We start from the raw sequence: 14,129 nt of genomic DNA on the forward strand, positions 1-14,129 counted from the left end.
TAGTTCCACTACATCCTAACACAGTGCTAGTTCTGCCGATGCAATGGGTGGATGTGGATGTGTGAACAAGAGTATAACCTGAGCAATGAGACTCAACAAAGCAGCGACAATAAGGCACTATGTTCCAACAATAATCCATTCATGTTTTATTCACTTATCCATTCATGTTTTATTCACTTATCCATTCTTGTTTTATTCACGTATCCATTCTTGTTTTATTCACATATATTTCCTACTAATGTCCTACTCTTATTGGACTACAAATGGGGCAGAGTAGCCTGCTGGTTCCCCATTGGCTGCAGAGTAGCCTGCTGGCTCCCCATTGGCTAGAGTTGCCCAAATAGTTGTGGGAGGGATCAGAACTATGAGTGCTTCTGAGGAGTTGCAGCACCTGCTCAGATTCTGGCCCATGATCCTTTGCATCTTCACCTCTCTGGGCCAGAGAATGTCTAATAAGGGGAGAACGACCACTCGCTGAATACTTCCGCATGGTACTGCAACTAGAGGCGATCGCGAGCAAGTGGAGAATGAATGGAGGTGAATGGAGTTTCTCCTAAAATCCACTTTTTTCTGGATATAATTTTTTGTGTAGAAATCGGAATATTGCATGTAAAAGGGGGGTCAAGGAAAATACACATGGCTGAGCATTAGATTTTCTAAGTCCCTTAATTGCTCTAAAAAGCCTTTCAAATGTGTCAATGACGTCATTCATTAGCAGGGTGCTAGTGTGTTATGGGCAACAACGACCAAGCCTGTGAGAAACCAAAGGGCCATAAGTAATTGTTCATTCAACTTTCGACCTATAACCCATATTGAGCTTGCAGAAACTAAAATCCAATCTTCGATTTTTTAATGACAATCAGGTGAAACAGACCAATTTAGCCCCATAGACCCCCATTGTTTGATCACTTGCTCGTGATCGCCCCTAGTGGAACTGCAACAGGAACTGCAGGTACAATGCAGGTACAATGGAGTTAATAGCGAGTGGACCGGCTCTCCATAAATGGGCTCTGGTATTACCTCTCTGTCTGGGCCAAGTGTGAGAGGGGTCAGGGGTCAGGAAGAGGTCAGGGGTCAGGGAGAGGTCAGGGGTCAGGGCCCGAATAAAGGCTGTATCAGTGTCTCCATGGAGATAAGAGGTAGTTCATAGAGAGACAAGACTGGGCACTTCGGAGAAAGAAGCTCTGATGGCCACAGGTGATGATCCCTTTCTCTAATCAACCCGTTTGACTTCTTAAGATTTTTTGAAGCATGAGCTTTTTATTTTCAGGCTTTCTTGTCCAATGATGTGCCCTTCAGTGTGAAGGAGTATTCAGTGTGAAGGAGTTGCATCTTGTCACATACAATCAGGACTGGACACTAAAAATACAGCCCGGATATGTCAGGGTTTGAACTCATCCAACAGTGACTGCGTTTACATGGACTTCGGTGACCTGCTGCTGAGGCTGCACTTGCATCCTATTCAGGATATTGTGTTTACAAGAACACAGAGAAATCTGGTTATCAATATCCTTCTATACACAACACATATTCAGGATATTGTGTTTACAAGAACGCAGAGAAACCTGGTTATTAATATCCTTGTATACACAACACATATTAGTATCCCGGTAATTGATCACAGTGTTCTATTACAGTGTTCTGGCCAAAGATTCTAGAAAGCACCCCTCTATTATTTGTGGTTCTAGTCTATCTTGCGTAGAACCCAGCTCCGCTTGGAGTACTCCGGCTGGCATAAGCGCTTATTCAAGGTTCTGAAATCAGATATAAGGTTTATATGCACAAACATCAAATCAGAATATTTAGAAACCTAACAATAATCAGAGTATTAAATGTCCATGTAAACGCCATCTGAGAAAAATACAGAGGGCTGGACACCAGAGGTCCACAGACACCTTCAGTGTGTGTGTGTGTGTGTGTGTGTGTGTGTGTGTGTGTGTTATGAACAGGGGTTGATTATGCACAAACAAACAAACAACAGATTGACTGAGAAGAATGTTTACACACACCAACACATACACACTCTCCCTCCCTTGGTGGAGGAATCCTTGATGCAAGGGGAGCTATAATCACAGCAGTTATAGATGAGGACAGAAATCAAAACATGCAGATAGTCCTGATATAATCCAGATATGGGACATAAAGCAGTCCTGATATGATCCATATATGGGATATAAACCAGTCCTGATATGCTCCTGATATGATCCAGATATGGGATATAAACCAGTCCTGATATGATCCAGATATGGGACATAAACCAGTCCTGATATGATCCAGATATGGGATATAAACCAGTCCTGATATGAGAGAGAGTTTGGAGAGGATATGATCCAGATATGGGACATAAACCAGTCCTGATATGAAAGAGTTTGGAAAAGATATGGTCCTGTTTTGGGGGAGATACAGTGGGTTCGGGTTGAGAATGCACCTTCTCCCGCGGGACTCCCGAAGAGATCCCGCAGGCCGTCAAGCCGATTTTTTTCGAGGCTAAGGCAATGTACCCAAACAACCACCAGGTGGTAGAAAGTTTCATCCCGCATTTCAAAATGATGAAGACCGCATATCCGTCAATAGTCGACTCCTTAATCTCATTTAATCATTACAATGAAGGTGATGACTGGCGAAATTATTCAAACGACGTTTCAATGAACCATTGTTGAAATGAATGAAAATGGTTATAGAAAATCGCCTACAGCCTAACGCCGACACAGCTGATTCTTTGATTGATTCTAAGCTGTTTTGATGTAGGGGATGGGTAAACTGGCGCGCTACAAACATGCTACCAATCAAATGTAATATTAGTAGGACTAGCCTACTTAGACACTTTAGTCATAGGCAACGTTGCCATGTTAATTTGGGCTAGAAGTGCTTGCTTGTGGTGGCGCTCCTGTCCGCTCCTGTCCGCTGCTTCTCCCGCTGCGGAAATGCTTGCTAATTTGATGTGTTTAAACATAGAGCCATACAATTAGGTGTGTCTGTTATTATGATAATTTTCGAGCATAACTGCTTGTCCATAGCTCAGTGACAGGTGTTAATAGCCTTGCCATAAGCACTGCTGCAGGTGCTTCTTTTATTATGCGGTTAGAGCATAAGCGCTTACTCATATAGAGTATAACTCAGGGACAGGTGCAAAACCACCAACTGGGATGGATCGAAGAGCAAGCAAGCACTGCCACACAACGTGAAGGCCTTTGTGTTGTCAACACTAAGCAGAAAGTTTCCTACGATGGGGAGAAGTGGCCGCAAGGACTGCATCGATAAGATCAACGAATACAGTAATGTTATACAACCCAGCTGGTATCCGCTGTTCATTCCGACATATCCCCACTCGGCGGTAGGCCTAGGCCTATTTAACTTTTTTTTTTCAAACAACGTGCCATTCCGACATGAGGTCATTAATAGGCTATTAATGTCATAACTATTAGGCTATCATTAGGCTTACTATGCATGGCTGTAGGCAGCTATGAGGCCACTGAGATCTGGACCTCATCGGTTTTGTGAAAGCCGATTGGAAATACATAAGTTTAGAGCGAACGTTTCAACTATGTTTGCCATAGACAAAAACACTCAAATAAAACAATAGCCTAAAAAATAACTGCATGCGTAATGGACACGGCTCTATATCCTAAATAATTTTCGAGGTTCGCCATTTGGTAATATGACCTATCCTTACTGACAATAATTTAGATTGAGCACAACTAAAGTTGCACGAAGGCAAAATACAGTCCTAAAAGCCTATTCTATATAGCCTGGCCAATATTGTAGATAGCAAAAGCAGCATTTGCGTGCGTGCTTGCCGGTGAGGTGTAGCCTACAAAAATGAGCATAATATCTGATTATTAAAGTATGGCTATAGGATATAGGCTAGAGAAGAGTTTGTTTAAAATTCAAGTGTAGTAAAAAAGTTCGTGCACATCCCCGGTCAAGGTGCAGAACAAGAGTAGGCTAAATCATAAAAAAAAATGGAAAAAGGTTCGCACACTTGAAATCCTTCTTTTTTGATTTGATTTTATTTTCGTGTGGTCTAAAATTCAAGTACGTGCGCTATTTAACCCCTCGAGACCGACTGCAGTCTGCTGACACAGCCAGACGACTCTCCCAACCCATTCATTCGTTTTGGCCGATATAACCCATTCATTCGTTTTGTGCGTATATAGATTCCTGCATGCTGCATTACCGTGACCCTTAGCCTACCTTGTGGATGATTTTTTCTCATTGGAATACAGCAGGACAGAATGCCTTTTATCTAACAAACGCAAAAGCTGAGATTGTTGGAAGGACTAGGCTACTCAACAAACTTGTTTTTCGTTTCTGGGAGATCTCGTTATCGTTTTGGATTGTCGGATTTTTATACTTACTGTTTGGACTTATGGACAATGAACTTTGAGGGGTGGTTGTTAGTGCTTTACAAAGCTTTGTGTTAATAAGTGTCGGTCCTCCTATCCTTCAGCTCACTGCGCGATGCAGTTGCGCATAGTGGCCACGAAGTCATTAACTGTTTACGACACAATACATGATATTTGTGTTTTTCGTTTCTTAGATTTAATGCATGTTTGACATGTAAACAGGCCTTCAGTCCGTTAACTTAAGGCCTTCTTTTGCATGGGGTTGCTCGCATCCGCCCGTAACCTAGACTATTATGTGCGTAGTGGCTGCATACTCTTGATTATAATAAGAGGCAAATTGTTACAGGACAACTTAAACTGACTTCCCCAATGCTTCCCCGCAGCACATTACATTTTAATATAGGCTAATATAGGATGAACAAAGTCTATGCTATATTAAATCCAGTAGCCTAATAATTCTATGTGCCATGTCCGATTTCGCAAGTGATGTAGTAGGCTACGTTTAAACATCGACAAACGTCTGTGAGACTACCCATTTCATGAAGAGCAATTGTCTTGTGCGATCATTCCCCCTCCCCCACACTTGTCTAACCAGTTCACTAGACATTATAGCCTACCTATATGCGGCATTGAGGACGATTGCCTCCCTCCCCCCTCTCTCTCGACAGACACTTCCTGACACTAGGGCTCGGGATCATGACATCAAAACTTCGCGGGCACAGCCACATTGGCAGCTTCACTCCTTAGTTTACTATGGATTACTATGGATTTACTCCCGCCTTTTAGTGTGTTCCTGTTACTTAGTTTTTGCCTTCTTGGTAGTATGTTGCTGTGTAATGGGGTGTAACAGTGCAACCCACGATCGCAAGAGGAAAAGAATAAATCGCTACTATATTTCTGCTTCTTGTCTTGTGCATCTGAATGAATGGATATTACGTTCAGTGCGCTACCAAATGGCGGCGATATTCCTAGAATGCAAGGCGTGTGCCCGAGCCCTATTATGTAAATGTAAAAATGTGTGTGTGTGTGTGTGTGTGTGTGTGTGTGTGTGTGTGTGTGTGTGTGTGCGCTGAACCACGAATTCACATATTAACTTTTCTTTTCAGCAGACATCGCAATCATAAAAAGAATCGCAAAACTTTTTAATAAAATAATGCCTCTTGTCTTAATGGGTTCCGGAGGTTCGTAGAGTAAGTTTTGAACCCCGGTCGCTGACGTATGATTAAGATGCCTCATCCAGTTACGCCACAGTTCGAGTGACAACCTTCTCGCACTTAGCCAAGAAATATAAAGGATTCAGTCAGTCGAGTTCATTTATTCGCGGCATGCACTTGAAACGCCGATCAAAAGTTCTGACATGTTAAACTGACGTTAGTCATTAATTCACCACATGATAAAATGCTGTTATATTGACGCACAGTAGCCCACGGTAGTCTATGTCTATCTCTGAATCAACATGAACATGCATAACGAGATCCATATATTCTAAGTTGCTAGAAACTTCTTTTGCGGAGCTAGGCCTACTAGTCGATGGTTACAATGAATCACCCTCACTGCCCTATCGCATATCTGACCATCCATTGTTACAATGTTACAAAATGCGCAATCTTCTCCATGCATGTAGCCTACGGTTATAAGTGCAGTGACATGATAGGCATGTAGGCCTATTAAAGATATTTCTGTTAAATACATTTTATTTTCAGTTGTCAAAAGTGGTGGGGGACAAAATCTGTGATAAAATGCTGGGTAAGCTACCCAGCGTCGCCGGTTAAAATGAACATGCCTCCGTTTTGAAATAGCCTATAGGCCTACACATTTCTAAGTAGGCCTATTCCTAGCATAAATGTAGCCTAAATGTCCATCTTGTCCATCTCTTTCGTCTTCGCCTTGACAATAATAGCCTATTCACGGAAATGCGGTCTTGTAACCGTAATGAATTAATGAATTAATCTAAGGTTGCCTATATCGAGTCTTTCAGGTTGAATTGAAGGCTTCTAAAACCATTTTCATTAATTTCAACAATGGTTTATTGAAACGTCGTTTGATTATAATTTCGCCAGTCATCACCTTCATTTTAATGATTAAATGAGACGGATTAAATGAGACGGATATGCGGAGCATTTCTCTCCCTCTCCATTGACCAAAACGTTGCTCTGGCATCTCTGCTGGACTGACTGAGTTATAGGCTACGTCGAGTGAGAGAGCCAGCTGTGAGGTACGCTGTAAAACATTCGAAAACTCTGAAACTGCAATCTGACATGCCGAGCGTGATGTCTCTTTTCTCCGCTTGTCACCAGCGCGGTGTCTTCGGGTTTTTCCGTGTTTTCCGGTATGAGCCGAACCTTCATTTTATTAAGGCGGTCTTATGTTGCCCCCTTGCGGTTGCAGTTTTAATTAAAGTCCCGATGCTTCGGGAGTCCCGATGTGCGGGAAAGAAAGGAGCATTCTCAACCCGTACCATCTGTATGGTCCTGGTTTGGTCCTGAAATAGATCTTCCAGAAAGCCTACAGAGGTTCCAGAGCTGTGATTCTGAGGAAATCCAAATGCAGAAGATCCCAAAAACCCACTCTCCACCTCCACCTGAACACCCACTATACCTCCATCCTGAACATCCACTCCACCTCCACCCTGCTACAAATAGCATCCACTCCACACCTCCAGCTGAACACCCACTCTACCTCCATCCTGAACATCCACTCCACCTCCACCTACAAACAACATCCACTCCACACCTCCACCCAGAACATGCACTCTACACCTCCATCCTGAACACCCACTCTACCTCCATCCTGAACATCCACTCCACCTCCACCTACAAACAACATCCACTCCACACCTCCACCCAGAACATGCACTCTACACCTCCATCCTGAACACCCACTCTACCTCCACCTGAACACCCACTCTAATATTCCACCTGAACACCCACTCCACCTCCACCCTGCTACACACAGCATCCATTCTACACCTCCACGCTACACCTCCACCCTGCTACACACAGCATCCACTCTACACCTCCACCCTGCTACACACAGCATCCACTCCACACCTCCACCCTGCTACACACAGCATCCACTCCACACCTCCACCCTGCTACACACAGCATCCACTCTACACCTCCACCCTGCTACACACAGCATCCACTCTACACCTCCACCCTGCTACACACAGCATCCATTCTACACCTCCACCCTGCTACACACACCTCCACTCTACACCTCCACCCTGCTATACCTCCACCCTGCTACACACAGCATCCCATCTACACCTCCACCCTGCTACACACAGCATCCACGCTACACCTCCACCCTGCTACACCCTGCTACACACAGCATCCACTCTACACCTCCACCCTGCTACACACAGCATCCACTCTACACCTCCACCCTGCTACACACAGCATCCACTCTACACCTCCACCCTGCTACACACAGCATCCATTCTACACCTCCACTCCACACCTCCACCCTGCTACACACAACACCCACTCTACACCTCCACCCTGCTACACACAGCATCCTCCACTCTACACCTCCACCCTGCTACACACAGCATCCATTCTACACCTCCACCCTGCTACACCTCCACCCTGCTACACACAACACCCACTCTACACCTCCACCCTGCTACACACAGCATCCACTCCACACCTCCACCCTGCTACACACAGCATCCACGCTACACCTCCACTCTACACCTCCACTCTACACCTCCACCCTGCTACACACAGCATCCACTCTACACCTCCACCCTGCTACACACAGCATCCACGCTAAACCTCCACCCTGCTACACACAGCATCCATTCAACACCTCCACCCTGCTACACACAGCATCCACTCCACACCTCCACCCTGCTACACACAGCATCCACGCTACACCTCCACTCTACACCTCCACTCTACACCTCCACCCTGCTACACACAGCATCCATTCTACACCTCCACCCTGCTACACCTCCACCCTGCTACACACAGCATCCACTCCACACCTCCACCCTGCTACACACAGCATCCATTCTACACCTCCACTCTACACCTACACCCTGCTACACACAGCATCCACTCTACACCTCCACCCTGCTACACACAGCATCCATTCTACACCTCCACCCTGCTACACACAGCATCCACTCTACACCTCCACCCTGCTACACACAGCATCCACTCCACACCTCCACTCTACACCTCCACCCTGCTACACACAGCATCCACTCCACACCTCCACTCTACACCTCCACCCTGCTACACACAGCATCCACTCTACACCTCCACCCTGCTACACACAGCATCCATTCTACACCTCCACCCTGCTACACACAGCATCCACGCTAAACCTCCACCCTGCTACACACAGCATCCACTCTACACCTCCACCCTGCTACACACAGCATCCATTCTACACCTCCACCCTGCTACACACAGCATCCACTCTACACCTCCACCCTGCTACACACAGCATCCATTCTACACCTCCACCCTGCTACACACAGCATCCACTCTACACCTCCACCCTGCTACACACAGCATCCACTCTACACCTCCACCCTGCTACACACAGCATCCACGCTACACCTCCACTCTACACCTCCACTCTACACCTCCACCCTGCTACACACAGCATCCACTCCGCTCTGGTGGTGAAGTACCTGATGAACACATGTACCCAGTTCTTCTCCATGACAGTTTCCACACACAATCTCAGTTTATTCAGTTTCCACACACACACACACACACACACACACACACACCCAAACACAATCTCAGTTTATTCAGTTTCCACACACACACACACACACACACATACACACACACACACACACACCCAAACACAATCTCAGCTTACTCAATTTCCACACACACACACACACACACACACACACACACACATACACACACACACACCCAAACACAATCTCAGCTTACTCAATTTCCACACACACAATCTCATCTTACTCAGTTTCCACACACACACACACACACACACACACACACACACACACACACACACACACACACACACACACACACACACACACACACACACACACACACACACACACACTCCTCCTGCATGGGTTATCTGTGTGGAGTGTTGAAGGCAGAGTGAAGCTTCAGAGATAAATCCAGGGAAGTTTCATTTGAGTACAACATGAAGTCAGAATACTGGTCCAGTGTTATACTATACCCACACACACCCACACACAGACCCACACATACACAGAGTACAACATGAGGTCAGAATACTGGTCCAGTGTTATACTATACCCACACACACCCACACACACACACAGTGTACAACATGAAGTCAGAATACTGGTCCTGTGTTATACTATACCCACACACACCCACACACACACCCACAGACACTACAACATGAGGTCAGAATACTGTGCCAGTCTCTGTGCTGGATGTTATGCCAGCCAACAAATACAGTGAACTGAAGACCAATATCTATATTCAAACGCATGTCTCCCTACATCAATATAGCCCACAAACAACACAAAAGGTTTCATAAGCATTGCCATTGAACTGAAGACCAATATCTATATTCAAACACATGTCTCCCTACATCAATATAGCCCACAAACATCACAAAAGGTTTCATAAGAATTGCCATTGAACTGAAGACCAATATCTATATTCAAACGCATGTCTCCCTACATCAATATAGTCCACAAACACCACAAAAGGTTTCATAAGCATTGCCATTGAACTGAAGACAAATATCTATATTCAAACGCATGTCTCCCTACATCAATATAGCCCACAAACACCACAAAAGGTTTCATAAGCATTGTAATTGTCAGAGAGATGACTTGCAGATGCTGCCACCGTGTGGTGTGGAGTAGGTTTCATAAGCATTGTAATTGTCAGAGAGATGACTTGGTTTCATAAGCACTGTAATGGTCAGAGAGATGACTTGGTTTCATAAGCACTGTAATGGTCAGAGAGATGACTTGCAGATGCTGCCACCGTGTGGTGTGGAGTAGGTTTCATAAGCATTGTAATGGTCAGAGAGATGACTTGCAGATGCTGCCACCGTGTGGTGTGGAGTATGTGGAGCACTGCAGAGGTGCTCACCTGGCTATAAACATAAAAATAATAATAATAATAATAATAATAATAATAATAATAATAATAATAGTGATAACAATAAGAAGAATAAAACCTTGCTGGACCACTTGCGGGCCTTGCGTCGTGTGAAGTATGCGGTACAGTGTAATTCTATAATAATAATAATAATAATACCAATAATGATAATGATAATGATAATGATGATAATAATGATAATAATAATAATAATAATAATAATAATAATAATAACAATAATAATAGTACCTTGCTTGACCACTTGCGGGCCTCGTCATGGAGTTGCCGGGCGGCCACCATCATGGGCTCGCTGACCACCTCTCCGGCCTTCTGATCGGGGAACTCCTCGTCCTTCTCCTCTGGAGGGGGGGGTCGAGGGGGGGGCACCTCTCCCTCAGGTAGCGGGGGCTTAGGGGGGGCCTGCTCATCATTCACCTGGGGAATTGGGGGGGGCATTAGATATGATCTTCTCTGGGGGGGGCATTAGATATGATCTCTATGTGCTGAGGGGGGGGGGGGGCATTAGATATGATCTTCTCTATGTGCTGAGGGGGGGGGGGAGGCATTAGATATGATCTTCTCTATGTGCTGGGGGGGGGGCATTAGATATGATCTTCTCTATGTGCTGAGGGGGGGGGGAGGCATTAGATATGATCTTCTCTGTGTGCTGGGGAATGGGGGGGGCATTAGATATGATCTTCTCTATGTGCTGGGGAATTGGGGGGGGCATTAGATATGATCTTCTCTATGTGCTGAGGGGGGGGGGAGGCATTAGATATGATCTTCTCTGTGTGCTGGGGAATGGGGGGGGCATTAGATATGATCTTCTCTATGTGCTGGGGAATGGGGGGGGCATTAGATATGATCTTCTCTATGTGCTGGGGAATTGGGGGGGGGGCATTAAATATGATCTTCTCTATGTGCTGAGAGGGGGGGGTATTAGATATGATCTTCTCTATGTGCTGGGGAATTGGGGGGGCATTAGATATGATCTTCTCTATGTGCTGGGGAATGGAGGGGGGCATTCGATATGATATTCTCTATGTGCTGAGGGGGGGCATTAGATATGATCTCTATGTGCTGGGGAATGGGGGGGGCATTAGATATGATCTTCTCTATGTGCTGGGGGGGGCATTAGATATGATCTTCTCTATGTGCTGAGGGGGGGGGGAGGCATTAGATATTATCTTCTCTATGTGCTGGGGAATGGGGGGGGCATTAGATATGATCTTCTCTATGTGCTGGGGAATTGGGGGGGGGGCATTAAATATGATCTTCTCTATGTGCTGAGAGGGGGGGGTATTAGATATGATCTTCTCTATGTGCTGGGGAATTGGGGGGGCATTAGATATGATCTTCTCTATGTGCTGGGGAATGGAGGGGGGCATTCGATATGATATTCTCTATGTGCTGAGGGGGGGCATTAGATATGATCTCTATGTGCTGGGGAATTGGGGGGGCATTAGATATGATCTTCTCTATGTGCTGGGGAATGGAGGGGGGCATTCGATATGATATTCTCTATGTGCTGGGGGGGGGGCATTAGATATGATATTCTCTATGTGCTGAGGGGGGGGGGACATAAGATATGATATTCTCTATGTGCTGGGGAAATGGGGGGGGGTCATTAGATATGATCTTCTCTATGTGCTGGGGAATGGGGGGGGCATTAGATATTATCTTCTCTATGTGCAGCAATAAGCTATGTCTACTCTCAGACACTTCACAGTTTGAACTTGAAAAGGGAAAAGAGTTGAGGAAAAGAGGAGTGGAGAAGAGGAAGAGTTCAAGAGAAGAGGAGAAGGAGAGGAGGAAGAGTTGAGGAGTGGAGAAGAGGAGGAGGAGAGGAGGAAGAGTTGAGGAGTGGAGAAGAGGAGGAGGAGAGGAGGAAGAGTTGAGGAGTGGAGAAGAGGAGCTGAAGAGAAGAGGAGTGAAGAGGAGAAGAGGTGGTGGTGGGTGTGTACGTGTGTATGTGTACGTGTGTGTGTGTGTGTGTGTGCGTGTGTGTGTGTGTGTGTGTGTGTGTGTGAGACTCACGTGCAGTTGATCCAGGTCTGGTGGTGGTGTGTGTGTACGTGTGTGTGTGTGTGCGTGTGTGTGCGTGTGTGTGTGTGTGAGACTCACGTGCAGTTGATCCAGGTCTGGTGGTGGTGTGTGTGTACGTGTGTGTGTGTGTGCGTGTGTGTGCGTGTGTGTGCGTGTGTGTGCGTGTGTGTGTGTGTGTGTGTGTGTGAGAGAGAGACTCACGTGCAGTTGATCCAGGTCTGGTGGTGGTGTGTTTGTGTGTGTGTGTGTGTGTGTGTGTGTGTGTGTGTGTGTGTGTGTGTGTGTGTGTGTGTGTGTGTGTGTGTGTGTGTGTGTGTGTGTGTGTGTGTGTGTGTGTGAGAGAGAGAGAGAGACTCACGTGCAGTTGATCCAGGTCTGGTGGTGGTGTGTGTGTGTGTGTGTACGTGTACGTGTACGTGTGTGTGTGTGTGTGTGTGTGTGTGTGTGTGTGTGTGAGAGAGAGAGACTCACGTGCAGTTGATCCAGGTCTGGTGGTGGGGGGGGGAAGTCTGGCTCCGGGGGGCTGAAGGCCTCTCGCACCTTCCCCACGGCACCCAGAATCCTGTAGGCGGAGTCCAGGAAGTTCTTCTGTAGCCCTGCGCAGAGAGAGGGTCAGACACACACACACACACACACACACACACACACACACACACACACACATAGCCTGATAAACCAGCCTAAATGGATTGGATGTCTAATTTAGTCTGGCCTCGATGAATGGATACAACGGAACATTGTTGATGAGCACAACCCGTTGTCTTTCAAACCGTGTCTGTGCCTATAGGCCAACGCTCCCTCAAAACCCCGCCCCAGAGCCCTCTGCCTCGCCCGCGTTGATTCAAAACACATCTCTGCGTTGTGATTGGTTTAGTTGCCATCTGCCAGATTCAGGGCAGTGTTTTCAAAATGTACAGTGGTCCGAGGCCAGACCCAAATGCAGGCAAAACATTTTGCCGTCCAGCAGTTGGCGCTGGTTTTCCAGGCTAACACACACACACATCAGGCGTCAGGGTTTACCCAGCTCTGTATAACAGCGAATCTTGTACCTTCCCACTTGTGACAGGTAGCACCTGTGCTGAGTACCTCACCTGTCCTGCTTCTCACCTGTTCTGTGCATTCAATTTCTTTGAACTACCAAACATTCATGGTAAACATTTTCGAATATTATGTAAATATGTGAGTATGTGCGTGTGCATTATGTAAATATATGTGTGTGTGTGTGTGTGTGTGTGTATTATGTATAAAAGTAACCCATCCTCCAGCATCCCTGGACTGCCTCCTCAATTACCTCAACTACCTCCTCAAACTCAACTATCTCCTCAAACTCAACTACCTCCTCAACCGCAACTACCTCCTCAAACTCAACTACCTCCTCAAACTACCTCAACTATCTCCTCAGAATCAACTATCTCCTCAAACTCAATTACCTCCTCAACTACCTCCTCAAACTCAACTACCTTATCAACTACCTCCTCAAACTCAACTACCTCCTCAAACACAATTACCTCCTCAACTACCTCCTCAAACTCAACTACCTCCTCAAACTCAACTATCTCCTCAACTACTTCCTCAAACTCAACTACCTTATCAACTACCTCCTCAAACTCAACTACCTCCTCAAACACAACAACCTCCTCAACTA

At 46.0% G+C, this 14,129-nt stretch overlaps 1 protein-coding gene across 1 annotated transcript in view; it reads right to left on the minus strand.

Annotated features, from left to right (window-relative positions):
• LOC134063627 (vinculin-like) overlaps window positions 1-14,129 on the minus strand; it is a 69,664-nt gene that overhangs the window by 9,943 nt on the left and 45,592 nt on the right. Inside the window, exons 19-20 of the mRNA XM_062519235.1 lie at window positions 12,956-13,080; window positions 10,688-10,873 (exon numbers count right to left, since the gene is read on the minus strand). Of these exons, the coding sequence (XP_062375219.1) occupies window positions 10,688-10,873; window positions 12,956-13,080 (311 nt within the window). The remainder of the gene's footprint in view (window positions 1-10,687; window positions 10,874-12,955; window positions 13,081-14,129) is intronic.

The sequence above is a fragment of the Sardina pilchardus genome, chromosome 18, assembly GCF_963854185.1.
Source record: "Sardina pilchardus chromosome 18, fSarPil1.1, whole genome shotgun sequence".
NCBI classification, from domain to species: domain Eukaryota; kingdom Metazoa; phylum Chordata; class Actinopteri; order Clupeiformes; family Clupeidae; genus Sardina; species Sardina pilchardus.